This window comes from Scyliorhinus torazame, chromosome 2 (genome assembly GCF_047496885.1).
Source record: "Scyliorhinus torazame isolate Kashiwa2021f chromosome 2, sScyTor2.1, whole genome shotgun sequence".
Classification (NCBI taxonomy): Eukaryota; Metazoa; Chordata; class Chondrichthyes; order Carcharhiniformes; family Scyliorhinidae; genus Scyliorhinus; species Scyliorhinus torazame.
The window spans coordinates 69,956,724-69,975,276 of NC_092708.1; the positions used below are offsets into that span (position 1 = coordinate 69,956,724).

At 49.9% G+C, this 18,553-nt stretch overlaps 1 protein-coding gene across 1 annotated transcript in view; it reads left to right on the forward strand.

The window, feature by feature from the left end:
• Positions 1-18,553, forward strand: part of mcm6 (minichromosome maintenance complex component 6) — a 71,134-nt gene that overhangs the window by 30,414 nt on the left and 22,167 nt on the right. Inside the window, exons 11-14 of the mRNA XM_072472252.1 lie at positions 8,062-8,217; positions 8,310-8,438; positions 8,535-8,696; positions 9,623-9,758. Of these exons, the coding sequence (XP_072328353.1) occupies positions 8,062-8,217; positions 8,310-8,438; positions 8,535-8,696; positions 9,623-9,758 (583 nt within the window). The remainder of the gene's footprint in view (positions 1-8,061; positions 8,218-8,309; positions 8,439-8,534; positions 8,697-9,622; positions 9,759-18,553) is intronic.

Genomic DNA, 18,553 nt, shown 5'->3' on the forward strand with positions numbered 1-18,553 from the left:
ATCTGGGAAGTGGTGACGAGTGTCTTGGGGTGACGAGTGTCTTGGGGTGACGAATGTCTTGGGGTGACGAGTGATAGAATGAATCCTGGAAGGAGAATGATTGTTGAAGTTTGGGGATCATAGAATTTACAGTGCAGAAGGATGCCATCCGGTCCATCGAGTCTGCAACGGCTCTTGGAAAGAGCACCCTATTTAAGCCCACACCTCCACTCTATCCATAAAACCCAGTAACCCCCACCTAACCTAAGGGCAATTTAGCCTGGCCAATCCTCCTAACCTGCCCATCTTTGGATTGTGGGAGGAAACTGGAGGTCAGCACAGTGGCTAGCACTGCAGCATCACAGTGCCAGAGACTGGGTTCGATTCCGACCTCAGGTGACTGGAGTTTGCATTTTCTCCGTGTGGCTGTGTGTCCTCCATGGTTTCCTTCCACAGTCCAAAGATGTATAGGTTCGGTGGATTGACCGTGCCAAACAACTTGGTGTCCAACGGTTAATAATTCTGCAAATTTAGCTGCACCAGAATGACTAGATCATTGGTATTAAATGGCCCAAAAATCCTCTTTCAACTTGCCTTCTGCCCTCACTTCCCACCTCCTTGGGAGGTGCAAGCAGGAAGGTCAGGGAGAGAAGTGAAGTGCCCGGGCAAGGTCAAGAGGATACTTGGTGACGAGTGGGATGCAGGAAGGGCAAGTGTCAAATGATAGCTTTCATCTACAGGAACTGATGTAAAATAAATTTTGACTGTTGATTCCACCTGATTAATCATGTCAGGCTTGACTCTCATCCGTTAATTTCCTGCCACGGGCTTCAGTAGCAGTTTACCTCATTTAACTGTTAGGATGTGCGCAGCTGTAATAATTAAATGCACGGCTCTTGATGGACTGTTGCACAGCCGCACAGGCTCACAGCTCAGAGGGAACACTACGACAGAGGTTAATGCGCAGCTTACTTAGCCTCTCATGATAGTCAACACACTCATCCCAAGAACTAAAGTACACACAGTACTCTAGGTGTCTACAAATGTAGCAAGGCAATTATTCTTGAATTCCAGCATCCCTTGCAAATATTTAAAGTATCTCCCGCCCTTGACCCTGCACCCGAATAAAACAGTCATGAGGAGAGGGGAGGCGAGGCCTCCCTGGCTGTCTGCCTGACACTCAACGGGCTTACTGTCCATTGCCTTGGCAACCGTGCTGCCTCCAGAGACCCAATCTCAAACACTGACCTGATTGACCAACTCAAAGGCTGCACTGAAGCCGAAGTAATTTGCTTGGTAAAATTTATCCCATGTTATATAGTTGACTCAAATAACCCATGATGTCCTCTGTAAGCCTAATTGAATGTAGGATAGCAGACAATTAGTGATCTGGTTAACTTTGGGACAACCTGTAGCTTTCGTAGCAAACATTTTCTGGTAATGGTGTGCCAATTGCTGGCTCTATTCAGTCAATTCATGATTTGCTGTGGGATTTGAACTCCAGGGTTTTTTTTTAAATTCACTCATTGAACTCAATTTTATGCTGTCTTTCTCTGATCTAAATCCTCCTTTTAAGCACATATTGGACTTGGCCATTGTCATTAAACCTTCCCCAAACCTGGATGCAAAATCTCAATTTGTCTTTTTAAGATTCTGGAGACTTAGCTGATTTTTTTTTTTTAAAAATAATTTCTATTAGGGTTTTCAAAAAATATCAACAACAGCATGAAAAAGAAACCCAGTAAAATTAAATACAGAACAAATTAAAACAACCCTCGTACCCCCCTCAACCCATACATAAATAATGAATTAGCACCCCGAGTTAACACAAAGCAAACAATTCAAATATATATACCCCCTCAGATCCCCCAGAGTAAAAAAACAAAAATAAAATAGAACACTTCCCCCCCCCCCCCCCCGCGGGTTGCTGCTGCTGCTGACCATTGTCCACCGTTCTGCCAGGAAGTCCAAAAACGGTTGCCACCGCCTAAAGAACCCTTGTACCGATCCCCTTAAGGCGAATTTCGCCCACTCCAATTTAATAAACCCCGCCATATCGTTGATCCAGGATTCCACACTTGGGGGCCTCGCATCCCTCCACTGAAGAAGAATCCTTCGCCGGGCTACCAGGGACGCAAAGGCCAGAATACTGGCCTCTTTCGCCTCCTGCACTCCCGGCTCCCCTGCAACCCCAAATATTGCGAGCCCCCAGCCCGGCCTGACCCTGGATCCTACACCGTCCTCGCAACGCCCTTCCAAAATCCCTCCAGTGCTGGGCATGCCCAGAACATAGGGGTGTGATTTGCTGGGCTCCGCGCACCTAACACACCTGTCCTCTCCCCCAAAGAACCGGCTCATCCTTGTCCCGGTCATGTGTGCCCTGTGCAGCACCTTAAACTGTATGAGGATGAGCCTCGTGCACGAAGAGGAAGAGTTCACCCTCCCTAGGGCATCTGCCCACGTTCCCTCTTCGATCTCCTCTCCCAACTCCTCCTCCTCCCACTTGCTTTTCAACTCCACCACCGAGGCCTCCTCCTCCTCCTGCCTCACCTGATAAGTTTCTGAGATCTTCCCCACTCCAACCCCCCCCCCCCCCCCCCCCGAGAGCACCCTGTCCTGTACTGTGTGTGGCAGTAGCCGTGGGAATTCCACCACTTGACCCCTGGCAAATGCCCTTACCTGTAAATATCTGAAGGTGTTCCCCGGGAGGAGCCCATACTTCTCCTCCAGTTCACCCAGACTCGCGAAATTCCTGTCCACAAACAGGCCCCCCAACCTTCTTATCCCTTCCCTAGGACACCCGGTGGTTCCCCCATATTGGGGTCCACACCGAGGCCCCAACTTCCCCCCTGTGCCGCCTCCACTACCCCCAGATTTTGAGGGTAGCTGCCATTACTGGGCTCGTGGTATACCTCATTTGAGGGAGCGGCAGCGGCACCGTTGCCAGCGCCACCAGACTCGTACCCTCACAAGACACCGTCTCCAGCCTCTTCCATGCAGCCCCTTCTCCCTCCATCACCCACTTGCGCACCATCGCCGCATTAGCGGCCCAGTAGTACCCACAGAGGTTGGGCAGTGCCAGCTCCCACCCATCTCTACTCCGCTCCAGGAACACCCTTCTCACCCTCGGAGTCCCTCGCGCCCACACAACCTCCGTTACGCTCCTGTTGACCCGCCTAAAGAAGGCCTTCAGGATAAAAATGGGGAGGCACTGGAACAAGAACAAAAACCTTGGGAGCACCGTCATCTTAACTGACTGCACCCTACCCGCCAGGGACAGCGGCAGCGCGTCCCACCTCTTGAACTCCCCCTCCGTTTGCTCCACCAGCCTCGTTAAGTCTATGCAGGGCCCCCCAACTCCTGGCCACCTGGACCCCCAAGTACCTGAAGCTCCTCTCCGCCCATTTTAGTGGGAGCTCGCCAATCCCCCTCTCCTGGTCCCCTGGGTGAACCACAAACAACTCTCTCTTCCCCATGTTGAGCTTGTACCCTGAGAAATCCCCGAACTCCCTGAGGATCCTCATTACCTCCGGCATTTCCCCCCACCGGGTCCGCCACATATAGCAGCAAGTCGTCTGCATAGAGCGACACCCTATGCTCCTCCCCGCCCCGCACCAACCCCCTCCAGTTCCTCGACTCCCTCAGTGCCATAGCCAGGGGTTCAATCACCAGTGCGAAGAGCAGGGGGGACAGGGGACACCCCTGCCTCGTCCCTCGATGCAACCGAAGACCACCTTTTGTTCGTGGCCACACTCTCCATCGGGACCTCGTACAACAACCTAATCCACCTAACAAACCCCTCCCCAAACCCGAACCTCTTCAGCACCTCCCACAAGTACCCCCACTCTACCCTATCGAAGGCCTTCTCAGCGTCCATCGCCACCACTATCTCCGCCTCCCCCTCCCTCGCCGGCATCATAATAACGTTCAGGAGCCTCCGCACATTCGCATTCAACTGCCTCCCCTTCACGAATCCTGTCTGGTCTTCGTGGATCACCTGCGGCACACAATCCTCAATTCTCGTGGCTAAGACCTTCGCCAGCACCTCGGCATCTACATTTAACAACGAAATCGGCCTGTAAGACCCACACTGCAGGGGATCCTTGTCCCGCCTCAGGATCAAGGAGATCAGTGCCCGGGACATTGTCGGGGGCAAAGCCCCCCCCCTCTCTTGCCTCATTGAAGGTCCTAACTAGCAACGGGCCCAACCGGTCCACCTATTTCTTGTAGAATTCGACCGGGAAACCGTCCGGCCCCGATGCCTTCCCCGCCTTCATGCTCCCTATCCCTTTGGCCAGCTCCTCCAGCCCAATCGGGGCCACTAATCCCGCTACCAGTCCCTCCTCCACCTTCGAAAACCTCTCTTGGTCCAGAAAGCGGCCCATCCCTCCCTCCTCCCGTGGGGACTCGGACCGATAGAATTCCTCATAAAAGTCCCTGAAGACCCCATTGATGTCAACCCCACTCCGTACCACATTCCCTCCCCTATCCTTAACTCTTCCGATCTCCCTAGCTGCATCCCGCTTCCGAAGCTGATGCCCCAGCATCTGACTTGCCTTTTCCCCATACTCATAAATCGCCTCCTGGGCCTTCCTCCACTGCACCTCTGCCTTCCTGGTGGTCAACAGGTCGAATTTGGCCTGGAGGCTACGCCTCTTCCTCAGCAGTCCCTACTCCGGCACCTCTGCATACCTCCTGTCTACCCTCACCATCTCCCCCACCAGCCTCTCCCTCTCCCTCTGCTCTCTCCTCTCCTTGTGGGCCCTAATGGAGATCAGCTCTCCCCATACCACCACCTGCAGCGCCTCCCATACCATCCCCACTCGGACCTCCCCGTTATCGTTGACCTCCCGGTATCTCTATGCTTCCTCGGACCCGCTCACTCATAGATTATCATAGAATCATAGATTATCATAGAATTTACAGTGCAGAAGGAGGCCATTCGGCCCATCGAGTCTGTACCGGCTCTTGGAAAGAGCACCCTACCCAAGGTCAGCACCTCCACCCTGTCCCCATAACCCAGTAACCCCACTCAACACTAAGGGCAATTTTGGACACTAAGGGCAATTTAGCATGGCCAATCCACCTAACCTGCACATCTTTGGACTGTGGGAGGAAACCGGAGCACCCGGAGGAAACCCACGCACACACGGGGAGGATGTGCAGACTCCGTACAGACAGTGACCCAAGCTGGAATCGAACCTGGGACCCTGGAGCTGTGAAGCAATTGTGCTATCCACAATGCTACCGTGCTGCCCACCTCCTCGTCCGCCAACAGCCCCACCTCCAAGCGCCACAACGGGCGCTGGTCCCTCTCCTCCCCCAGCTCTAGGTCTACCCAATGCGGGGCGTGATCCGAAATGGCTATCGCCGAGTAGCGCTCTACTCATAATAAAGAAGTCGATCCAAGAATAAGCTTTATGGACATGCGAGAAGAATGAAAATTTCCTAGCCCCCGGCCTTGCAGATCTCCAAGGGTCCACCCCTCCCATCTGGTCCATAAACCCCCTCAGCACCTGAGCCGCCGTCGGCTTCCTACCCGTCCTAGACCTGGAGCGATCCAGTGCCGGATCCAACACCGTGTTAAAGTCTCCCCCATTATCAGGCCCCCCACTTCCAAGTCCAGGATCCGACCCAACATGCGCCGCATAAAACCCACATCGTTCCCGTTCGGGGCATACACATTGACCAGCACCACCCTCTCCCCTTGCAACTTACCATTACGTACCTGCCGCCATTGTCTGTCACAATGTTCGATGCCTCGAACGACACCCTCTTTCCCACCAAGATAGCCACCCCCCGATTTTTGGCATCCAACCCTGAGTGAAACACCTGACCTACCCACCCCTTCCTCAATCTTACCTGGTCTGCCACCTTCAGGTGTGTCTCCTGGAGCATGACCACATCCACCTTCAGGTGCGCGAACACCCGGGCCCGCTTGACCGGCCCGTTCAGTCCCCTTACATTCCTGGATATCAGCCGGATTGGGGGTCCACCCGCCCCGCCGACTAGCCATAACCCCTCCTTTGCCAGCCACGCACCCGCACCTCACGCCCGGCCTGTTCCCCACGGCGGCAGACCCCCGTCCCAACCCCCTCTACTCTCTCCAGCTCCCCCTTGACCATAGCAGCAGCAGCAACCCGGTTCTCCTCTTCCCCCCCCCCCCCCCCCCCCCCCCCCAAAAGCTAGGATCCCTCCTAGCTGCTTTACTCCCCCCATTGCACTCCCGCAAGTCAGCTGACCCCAGCTACTCCCACCTCTCCTTCGACTCCTCCCATTGTGGGACATATCCTCCTCCATTATCCATCCACAGGCTCTCCGCCTCCCCCTTCCATTCCAAGCGTGGGAAACAACCCTTGCTTTCCCGCCCCCTCCAGCCTTCAGCGCGGGAAAAAGAGCACGCTTTCCACCTGCCCGGTCCCGCCACCCTTGTCGCCGGTCCTTTTACAGGCACAGTCCTCTCACCCCCGACTGGGGCCTCACCCTCCCCTGCGGGGCCCCATCCCCCCTACCGGCCATTCACCCCTATTCCATTTAATTACCCCCCCCTCCAAGAGCCCACCCGACAGACCCAACCAAAACAGTGCCCAACCCACCCTAACCACCCTCATCGAACCAAACATAAAAAAGAGCAAAGAACCCCCCTCAAAGTGTAACACCCCAACAACAATCCCCGACCCTCAGTTTGTGTCCAGTTTCTCGGCCTGGACAAAGGCCCACACCTCCTTTGGAGACTCATAATAATGGTGCCGATCCTTGTAGGTGACCCACAGTCGCGCCGGCTGCAGCATGCCAAACTTCACCCCCTTTCTGTGCAGCGCCATCTTCGCCCGATTGTACCCGGCCCTCTTCGTCGCCACCTCCACACTCCAGTCCTGGTATATTCGACCTCCGCGTTCTCCCACCTGCTGCTCCTCTCTTTCTTGGCCCACCTGAGCACGCACTCCCGATCAGCGAACCGATGAAACCGCACCAGAACCGCCTGCGGCGGCTCGTTAGCCTTGGGCCTCCTTGCCAGCACTCTATGGGCCCCTTCCAGCTCCAGGGGCCCCTGGAAGGACCCCGCTCCCATCAGCGAGTTTAGCATGGTGACCACATAGGCCCCCACGTCCGGCCCCTCCGGGAGGCCCAAAATCTGCAAATTCTTCCTCCTCGACCGATTCTCCATCTCCTCGAACCGTTCCTGCCATTTCTTCTGGAGCGCCTCGTGCGCCTCCACCTTTACCGCAAGGCCTAAGATCTCGTCCTCGTTGTCAGAGACCTTTTGTCGGACCTCGCAGATCACCACTCCCTGCACCGTCTGGGTCTCCAGCAGCTTGTCTATAGAAGCCATCATCGGCTCCAGCAGGTCCGCTTTAATCTCCCTGAAGCAGCGCTGGATAACCTCCTGCTGCTCCTGCGCCCACTGCATCCACGCTGCCTGGTCCCCGCCCGCAGCCATTTTGCTCTTCCCTCGCACCTTCTTTGGGTTCACCACCACTTTTTTAGTCGCCCCGCTCCTGGTCCAAGCCATACACTGTCGGGGAACTATTGAAATCTCCTTCCCACACCGGGAAACGTCGAAGAAATGCCGTTGGGGGCCCTGAAAAGAGCCCAAAAGTCAGTTTTTAGCGGGAGCTGCCGAATGTGCAACTTAGCTCTGCATAGCTGCAACCGGAAGTCCTAGCTGATTTTTGTAAGCTGCATTTTTTTCTCAAAAATGTTGTGCACTCTAGCTTGAGCAAGCATGCATTATTAAAATTGTATATGTACATTTTTTGTGCAGTGAAATTTGTCAAAAGCAGAGAATGGAAGATTTCTCAACTGTCATCTAATATATCTCAGATGTCTAAATTTCAGTGCAGAAGATAAGAATTCCTAATTCATTCCTCTTTGCTGGGAAAATCTTTTTCTTTAATTGTTAGGAAATTTGCCTAAAAGCAAAGAGAAGTTGGTTTCTGTGGATTCCTAATACTTTAGGAATGGACACTTAAGCAGTTGAAAGTAATAGGTTGTGTATAGATTGTGTCTTGCCTTAAATGGGATAACAAACTAAATTCCACTGTCATCTAAAGACAATCCAAAATATTTGTTTCGATATAGGCGACCTTGAATGCCAGGACTTCCATCTTAGCTGCAGCAAACCCTGTAGGTGGACGGTATGATCGTTCAAAATCTCTCAAACAGAATGTGAATCTCACAGCCCCGATCATGTCTCGGTTTGATTTGTTCTTCATTCTAGTTGATGAATGTAATGAGGTGAGTATCATTTTTTTCATATTCCATTTCATGTGATGTTTCAGTTTTTCAACTACTTGTAGAACTTACATAATACAATTGTTATAAACTAGGTAACAGATTATGCTATTGCTAGACGTATTGTGGACCTGCATTCTCGAATTCAAGAATCCATCGAGCGGATCTACTCCTTGGATGATATCAGGAGGTACCTGTTATTTGCGAGGCAGTTTAAGCCAAAGGTCAGCCACTTAATGAATGCAATGTGACATTAATTGAACTGTCTTTTTGTCTAAATTGTATTAATGAAGGTAACTTCTGAGGATTTGATTTTTTAGATCTCAAAGGAATCTGAAGACTTCATAGTGGAACAGTACCGGCGACTCCGTCAGAGGGATGGATCTGGAGTAACCAAATCAGCATGGCGAATCACAGTGCGTCAGCTGGAGAGTATGATCCGACTTTCTGAATCCATGGCTAGAATGCATTGTTGTGATGAGGTAAGTGTTAAGCATTCTGGAGGTTTGTTCACTTGCTTTAGTGTGTGTACATTGTTGCTTTCTGTGCCCTCCTTACATTCCAACACAACTGTTATCGTTATTTCATCATACAGGAAAGATACATCTATCACTCTTGTATCTTCCACAATTCTGTTCTCCAGGTGCCTTTTTTTACCTTTTTTAAATAACACTTCAATCAGGGGCCTCAACCTCTCCACAGAGCTATACAGGTAGAGATGGAAAGATACCCTGGTTGTATGTTTCTTTTTGGAGGAATCCTTTTTCCCTCATAATCTAGGCCAAAACCATTCTAAAACTGCATTGCATGATTTATTTGAGCTGTCGTTTTATGAGAAATGGATTACTACAATCTTTATTAGTGTCACAAGTAGGCTTACATTAACAGTGCTATGAAGTTACTGTGAAAATCCCCCAGTCACCACCCTACGACGCCTGTCCAGGTACACTGAGGGAGAATTCAGTATGTCCAATTCACCTAACAAGCACATCTTTCGGGATTGTGGGAGGAAACCCTCGCAGACACTGGGAGAACATGCAGACTCCGCACAGACAGTGACCCAAGCCGGGAATTGAACCTAGGTCTCTGGCACTGTGAAGAAGCAGTGCCAACCACTCTGCTACCTTGCCACCATTGCCCAGCCTCTCCTAACTACTAATCTAGCTGAGACCTGGGGAAACTCCCCCTGATGCTGCATTTGGCAGTTATTTGCTGCTACAAATAACTTGTATGGCTTGTAGAGTTTTCCATACTAATAGTTTGCTCTGTCATCCCAAATCCAAGGAACTATACTATGTTTTTCATCATACATTATATAAATCTAAAATCAAAACGAAGCTTATACTTTTAACGAAATCTCTACCAAAAAGAAGCCTGTGTTGATTTTTTTTTTACTGTGGCTTTATAGGTACAACCTAAACATGTCAAGGAAGCTTTCCGATTACTGAACAAATCAATCATTAGAGTGGAGACACCGGATGTGAATTTTGACCAAGATGATGAAGGAGAGGAGATGGAGCAGGAAATCCTTGAAGGGATCAATGGTAAACTCATCTTATTTTCACCAGAAAGGAATAAATAAATCTGTAAACATATAAGTGTTTAGACTGTTTGAGTGTTGTTTTTCCTTCCTCCACCCTAGTTTCTAAGAATACTAATTCATGTGCTTTTACTTTTTTAAATTTTCAAATGGTGAGACTTTTTTGATTACAGCTATTAAATACACTAGGTTAAATACAAAAATCAGTAAAATACCATGTATGCTGAATTCTGAAGCAAAGAGGATGCTGGAATAGCTCAGCAGCATCTGTAAGGAGAGAAAGCAAAGTTAATGTTTCAAGTTCTTTTGGCTCTTAATCAGAACTGAAGGGAGAGGGAGAATGTGTTGGACACTAAAACGTAGTTGAGAGAGTAACAAACAGTAGCAACTTCAAGAACAAAATACAGGTGGCCTTGTATAGGAAGGACTTGGGTGATGTGGATTTTATACTCTTTTTCTCAATCCCAATTTCTCTCTCTCTCCCACCCCCCACCCCATGAAGTTTGGGCTTTCACTTTTAAAACTGAGGGCTCTGCAGGAGCTGTTGTGGACTTTATTATTTTTGTAACGGGTGGGCAGAGGATTTAAATACTCTGTTATTAGTTTTTCTTTTTTGAAATATATTTTATTGAAATTTTTCAAACAGAAATTTTCAGTTTTTACAACTTAATAAAGGAATATACATTAAACGTTATTTAAATAATATATTAAACTGCCAACAAATGAAAAAAGAGATAAACCAAAAAGCAAATATCAACAACTGGCAAAAAACAAAAACACGGGATAATACCCCCCCCCCCCCCCCCCCGGGTTGCTGCTGCTGTCTTTTCTGTTTTTCCATTATCGTTCCGCGAGATAGTCAAGGAACGGTTGCCACCGCCTGGTGAACCCCTGAGCCGATCCTCTTAACGGATATTTTATTCGACCCTGCCATGTCGTTTACCCAGGCCTCCACGCCCGGGGGCTTCGCTTCCTTCCACATAAGTAGAATCCTTCGTCGGGCTACTAGGGACGCAAAGACCACGACGTCGGCCTCTTTCGCCTCCTGCACTCCCGGTTCTTCTGCAACCCCAAATACAGCTAACCCCCAGCCTGGTTTGACCCGGACCCCCACCACCTTTGAAATCACTCTTGCCACACCCTCCCAGAACTCCTGCAGTGTCGGACACGACCAGAACATGAGTGTGGTTCGCCGGGCTTCCTGAGCACCTTCCACATCTATCCTCCACCCCGAAAAACCTGCTCAGTCTTGCTCCCGTCATATGCGCTCTGTGTAGAACCTTAAATTGAATCAGGCTAAGCCTGGCACACGAAGACGAAGAATTTACCCTACTTAGGGCATCTGCCCACAGCCCCTCCTCGATCTCTTCCCCCAGCTCCTCTTCCCATTTTCCCATCAGCTCCTCTACCATCGCCTCTCCCTCGTCTCTCATCTCCCTGTATATTTCGGACACTTTACCTTCTCCAACCCATACCCCCAAAATCACTCTATCCTGGATCCCTTGCGTTGGGAGCTGTGGAAATTCCCTCACCTGTTGCCTCGTAAATGCCCTCACCTGCATGTATCGGAAAGCATTCCCTGGTGGCAATTTATATTTTTCTTCCAATGCTCCCAGACTCGCAAACGTCCCGTCTACAAACAGGTCCTTCAGCTTCCTAATTCCTGCTCGCTGCCAACATTGAAATCCCCCATCTATCCTCCCCGGGACGAACCTGTGGTTATTCCTTATCGGGGACCACACCGAGGCACCCGTCACTCCCCTGTGTCTCCACTGCCCCCAGATCTTCAAGGTCGCCACCACCACTGGGTTTGTGGTGTTCCTTTTCGGGGAGAACCGCAGCGGCGCCGTCACCAGCGCTTTTAGACTCGTTCCCTTACAGGACGCCATCTCCCAACGTTTTCCATGCCGCATCTTCTTCTTCCCTCATCCACTTACAGACCATCGACACATTAGCGGCCCAATAGTAGTCACTCAGACTCGGCAGTGCCAATCCCCCTCTGTTCCTACTGCGCTGCAGGAACCCCCTCTTTACCGTCGGGGTCTTTCCCGCCCACACAAAGCCCATAATGCTCCTGTCTATTTTTTTGAAAAAGGCCTTTGTAATCAGGATGGGGAGGCACTGAAACACGAAAAGAAACCTCGGGAGGACCACCATTTTAACCGCCTGTACTCTGCCCGCCAATGACAGGGGCACCATATCCCACCTCTTAAAGTCCTCCTCCATCTGCTCCACCAGTCGTGTCAGGTTAAGTTTATGTAGGGTTCCCCAGTTCCTGGCCACCTGAATCCCCAGGTATCAAAAGTTCCTTGCCACTCTCCTCAGCGGCAGAGCATCTATCCCCCTGCCCTGTTCCCCGGGGTGCATCACAAAAAGCTCACTCATTCCCATATTTAATTTGTATCCCGAGAACTCTCCAAACTCCCTGAGTATCTGCATTACCTCTGGCATCCCCTCTACCGGGCCCGCCACATATAGCAGTAAGTCATCTGCATATAGTGACACTCGATGTTCCTCTCCCCCTCTAAGCACCCGCCTCCACCTCTTAGAGTCCCTCAGCGCTATGGCCAATGGTTCAATTGCCAACGCGAACAGTAACGGGGACAGGGGGCACCCTTGTCTTGTACCCCTATGTAATCGAAAGTATCCCGATCTTTGCCTGTTTGTAACGACGCTTGCCACCGGGGCCCCGTACAAGAGTCTAACCCATCTAATGAACCCCTCCCCGAACCCAAATTGCTTCAGCACCTCCCACAGATAGTCCCACTCAACCCTATCGAGTGCCTTCTCTGCATCCATCGCCACCACTATCTCTGCCTCCCCCTCCGGTGGGGGCATCATCATCACCCCCAGCAGCCTTCGTACATTGGCATTCAATTGTCTCCCCTTTACAAACCCTGTCTGGTCGTCATGTACCACCCCTGGGACACAATTCTCTATCCTTGTCGCCATCACTTTGGCCAGCAGTTTGGCGTCTACGTTTAGGAGGGAGATGGGCCTGTATGACCCGCACTGCAGCAGGTCTTTGTCTCGTTTCAGAATTAGCGATATCGTTGCCTCCAACATTGTCGGGGGTAATATCCCCCTTTCCTTAGCCTCATTAAAGGTTCTCGCCAAGAGCGGGGCCAGCAGGTCCATATACTTGCTATAAAATTCCACCGGGAACCCGTCTGGTCCCGGGGCCTTCCCTGCTTGCATGTTCCCTATTCCTTTGATCACCTCATCCACCTCAATCTGCGCCCACAGACCTGCCACCTCCTGCCCCTCCACCCGTGGGAACTCTAGCTGATCCAAAAAGTATATCATTCCTTCTTTCCCCTCTGGGGGTTGGGACTTGTACAGCCTCTCATAAAATGTCTTGAACACCTTGTTCACTTTCCCTACTCTCTGCTCCATCTTTCCCGTTTCGTCCCTAACTCCTCCGATCTCTCTCGCCGCTCCCCTCTTCCGAAGTTGTTGGGCCAGCAGCCGGCTCGCCTTTTCCCCATATTCATACTGTATCCCCTGTGCCTTCCTCCACTGTGTCTCTGCCTCTCCTGTGGTCAGCAGGTCAAACTCCGTCTGTAATCTTCGTCTCTCCCTGTATAGCCCTTCGTCTGGGGCCTCCGCATACTTCTTATCCACCCTCAAAATCTCCCCCACTAATCTCTCTCTTTCTTTACCCTCTTGTTTCCCCTTGTGGGCCCTGATGGAAATCAGCTCTCCTCTAACCACCGCCTTCAGCGCTTCCCATACTACCCCCACCTGGACCTCCCCATCGTCATTGACCTCCAGGTATCTTTCGATACATCCCCTCACCCTTCCGCATACCCCCTCGTCCGCCAGTAGTCCCATGTCCAATCGGCAGAGTGGGCGATGCTCCCTTTCCTCTCCCAGTTCCAGATCCACCCAATGCGGGGCGTGATCTGACACGGCTATAGCCGAGTACTCCGTTCCTGCCACCTTTGGGTTCAGTGCCCTTCCCAAAACAAACAAGTCTATCCGGGAGTATACCTTATGGACGTGGGAGAAAAAGGAAAACTCTATACCCATCGGTCTGGCGAATCGCCACAGATCTACTTCCTCCCCCCCCCCCCCCCCCCCCCCCCCCCCCCCCCCCATTTGTTCCATAAATCCCTTAAGCACCTTGGCCGCTGCCGGCCTTCTCCCGGTCCTGGATCTGGTGGACCGGTCCAGCCCTGGGTCCAGCACTGTGTTGATGTCTCCCCCCCCCCCCCCCCCCCCCCCATTAACAAGTTTCCCACTTTCAGGTCCGGGATACGTCCCAGTATTCGCTTCATGAATCCCGCATCATCCCAGTTCGGGGCATATACGTTCACCAGCACAAGCGCCTCACCCTGCAATCTGCTACTCACCATCACATATCTGCCCCCACTATCCACCACTATGGTCTTAGCTTCGAACGATACACGTTTCCCCACCAGTATTGCCACCCCTCTGTTTTTCGCGTCCAACCCTGAGTGGAATACCTGTCCCACCCATCCTTTCCTTAGTCTAACCTGATCCGCCAACTTCAGGTGCGTCTCCTGGAGCATAACTACGTCCGCCTTCAGTCTCTTAAGTGCACAAACACCCTTGCCCTCTTAATCGGCCCATTTAAACCTCTCGCATTCCACATGATCAGCCGAATTTTGGGGGGCCATTTACCCCCCCCCCCCCCCCCCCCCGTCGACTAGCCATCCCCTTTTTAAGCCATCTCTTCACCCAGGTCTCACGCACCCGTCTGTCCCCCAGACGGCGCCCTCCCGTCCCGACCACCTCGTCTCGTATCAGCTCCCCCTTACCCTCAGCAGCAGCAACCCAGTTAATCCCCCCCCCCAGCTAGATCCTCCCATCCCCCCCCCCCCCTCTAGCTTGATTGCTCCCCCCATATTGCTTCCGAAAGTCAGCTAACTCTGGCTGACCTCGGCTTCTCCCCGTTCATTCTTTGACCTCCCTGCGTGTGAGGCTCCCTTCCTTCCTGCGCCCCTTTTTCCGCTATAATTTCCATAGCGTGGGAAAATACCCGCGCTTTCCTCTCGGCGCCGCCCCTAATGGCGCAGTTCCCTCATTCCCCTTCCCTGTCCCCTTTTCCACTGGCGCCCACATTTCTTCGTGTGTGTGTGTCCCCCACAATCGGGGGGAGAAATATTCCCTGTCCAACATTAGTATACAGTAGCCCTCCCCTCTCCCCACTTTACATATCTGTGCCACCACCTCGCTACCTCCCTCCGGACATCAATTTCTCAAGTCTAGTCCAATTTCTCATCCTGAATAAATGTCCGTGCCTCCTCCGCCGTCTCGAAGTAGTGGTGTTTGCCCTGATGTGTGACCCACAGTCTCGCCGGCTGCAGCATCCCAAATTTGACTTTCTTCCTATGGAGCACTGCCTTGGCCCGGTTGAAACTCGCCCTCCTTCTCGCCACCTCCGCACTCCAGTCTTGATACACGCGTATCACCGCGTTCTCCTATTTGCTACTCCGTGTCTTCTTAGCCCAGCTCAGGACCATCTCTCTATCCCTGTAGCGATGGAACTTCACCACCATTGCTCTTGGTGTTTCCCCTGCCTTTGGTCTTCTCACGAGGACCCGGTACGCTCCCTCCACTTCCAGGGGGCCCGTTGGGGCCTCAGCTCCCATTAGAGTATGGAGCATCGTACTCACATACGCCCCAGCATCAGCTCCCTCTGTTCCTTCGGCGAGACCTAAAATCCGTAAGCTCTTCCTCCTCGAGCTGTTCTCCAGGGCTTCCAGCCTTTCTATGCACCTCTTATGTAGTGCCTCGTGCATCTCCGTTTTTACCACCAGGCCATGTATCTCATCTTCGTTCTCGGCTGCCTTTGCCTTCACTCCACGGAGCTCCATCGCCTGGACCTTTTGTGTTTCCTTTAGTCCCTCGATTGCCAGTAGCATCGGCGCCAGCACCTCTTTCTTGAGCTCCTCCACACATCGTCGGAGGAACCCCTGCTGTTCCGGGCCCCATACCATCTGGGCTCCCTCGGCCGCCATCTTGCTTCTCCCTTCTCTTCTCTGCCGCTGCTCCAAAGGATCCTCCGTAATCTGGCCGCTACTGCCGCTCCTTTCCATCCACCCCTGGGGGGGGACTGCTTCCTTTGTCACCTCACAGTAGGTTTGGCCAAAAAAGGTTCCCATTGGGGCTCCCGATAAGAGCCCAAAGGTCCGTTGAAACGTGAGGTGCCGAAACGTGCGGCTTAGCGATGCATCGCCGCAACCGGCCTCTGTTCTTAGTTTAAACAAGTATGAAATGTCTTGGGATTAAAAAAATGAGAAGTAACAAAGGTCTTTGAACAAGAAATAGAAGCAACTAGAAAAACATGAAAGCGAGTATGCGACATGCTGCCAAGGAAATATTAACAAAAAGTAAAAGAGATCAGGAGTGATGACGAGAGGAGGTAATAACAATGTTAGAAAGAGGAAAGAAAAACACCTGAGTATGTTGAAATTGAAAGAAAATAAAGAATGCATGCAGACAGGCTAAAGAGAAATGGGACGAGAGATTTGGATTTTGTTTATTGTCACGTGTACCGAGGTACAGTGAAAAGTATTTTTCTGGGAGCAACTCAACAGATCATTAAGTACATGAAAAGAAAAGAAATTTAAAGAAAATACATAATAGGGCATCACGAGGTACACAATGTAACTACATAACACCGGCATCGGCTGAAGCATACAGGGATGTAGTGTTAATCAGGTCAGTCCATAAGAGGGTCATTTAGGAGTCTGTTCATGGGTGTTCTCAGACTTTTGTAACTCCTGCCCAAGATGAAGTATTGGAGCCAGAAAAAAGTCATAATGAGAATTATGGACCAGAAGATGAAATATTTGAGAGATAGAAAGAAATATTGGGAGCCAGAAAGAAGTCATAAATAAGAGTTATAGACCAGGCGATTAAATATTTGAGAGATAGAAAGGGGTAACAACAGTGCCGTGTAAGATACAATGGTGGTAAAATATTGATTGACGGGGTTGCAATAGCAAAAAGGTGGGACAGAATCTTTCAAGTTTTATAGAATGATCCAAATTAAGGAGTCCTCAAAATATAGAGGCAATTGGTGGACCAAACATTGATACCAGAGGTGAAGAATGCTTTGAAATTGATAAGTACAGGACAAGCTTCAGGTATAAATGAAGTAACCATAACATTTAAAATTCCTTGGAGAAATAGAATTGGAAGTGATAACAGAAATTTGTGATCAAATATGTGGCAACCGATACCTTCCAAGTGTCTTAAGACATTTGTTATTTGTCAAGTTTCCTAAGGAACCTAAAGCAGTGGAATGCCATGTCATTAAAGTGATCTTAAATCATAATAAAGTAATAATACATTTGTAGTAGAAATTGCTGGAAGTGTTTGACAGTATTAATCAAGAAAAGTTAATATGTTGTTGAAATGTAACATTGACAGGAAAGATATGAGTTTTATCCAGAATCCATTTTTGGGACCAAATAGTGAGCATCAGGTTAGAACAGGGACAATTGGATATGTTTCAAGTGAAGAGAGGAATATGACAAAGCTGTGTACTGTTGCCAAAATTATTCAACCCATGCAGAAGTATTCAGATAATTAGATGTACTTCCAGGGTAAAAATTGGAGGCAAGAATACAATGCCTTGCTGACAACACAGCACTAACTGCAAAATCGGAAGAGTCCCTACAAAATATTAGAGATCGTGTAAAATCCAGAAGTTTAGAATATGGATATAAATATAATATGAATATAAACACCAACAAAAACAACAATGGCAGTTAGAAAAAAATACATTAGAAGAAACTGAGTGAAGATTGAAATGATTAGAGTCACAATGGAACAAATAGATAATGTTTGTGTATTGAATACAAACTAACAAATGGCAGGTGTGATGCCAAAGTTAGGAGATAGCTAGAAGTAATTTTGTATGATGAGGGATGAGTTAACAAAAACTGAGGTTTGGAGCAAAGAAAAAGTACATAAGATGCTACATTCTATCCACTTTGCAATTTGCCTCTGAAACCTGGACACATAAATAAAGATGTGTGGAAGAAAATATAGGGCCATTGAAACGTGGATACCAAAATATATGCTAAAAATCCCATATACAGACCATAATACCAAGAAGAGGTACTTGTGTGTGGGTGGGTGGGGGGGGGGGGGGGGGTGAAAATAAGTAATTTAAAAAGGGACATCCAGAAGATAAAATGTCAGCATTTCAGCTATTTGATCAGAGTCAAAAAGTTGCAGAGCTCTTGTGGAAAGCAAAGTGGATGGGAGCAAAAAAGGTGCCGACCTAGTAATAGTTGGGTGGCAGATGAGCTTCAGTGGATATGTGAGGATGGCGCAAGACAGATGAGCTTGGCATACCATGAGAGCAGAATTGCTGGCAGGAGTAGCCAGAGACTGTTGTAGACCATTTCCCAGTTTGATTTTCAGCTTGATCCTCTGGATCTTGTATGGTTATATAAGTCGGTATTCTCAACCATGAAAAATTGTTCTGGCTTGTCTTAACAATTTGATCCTTAGTTTGGATTTTGCAGGCATTCAAGCAAAATCAAATGTGCCCAGTGCCTCAGCATATTACTAAAAGAACTGTTCAAAAGGCATCCACCATAATCTTCAGATATTGAGGAACTTATTTGAGGTTTGGGGCCTGCAGTTAATGTAAAGCTATTGTTCACGTGGTAGCAACTTTACAGATAGAATCAAAGAATCACTCCAGTGCAGAAAGAGGCCTGTCAGCCCATTGTGTCTACACCGACCATCCAAAAGATCACCCTACCTAGGCCCATACCCCCCACCCTATCCCACTAACCCATCCTAACCTTT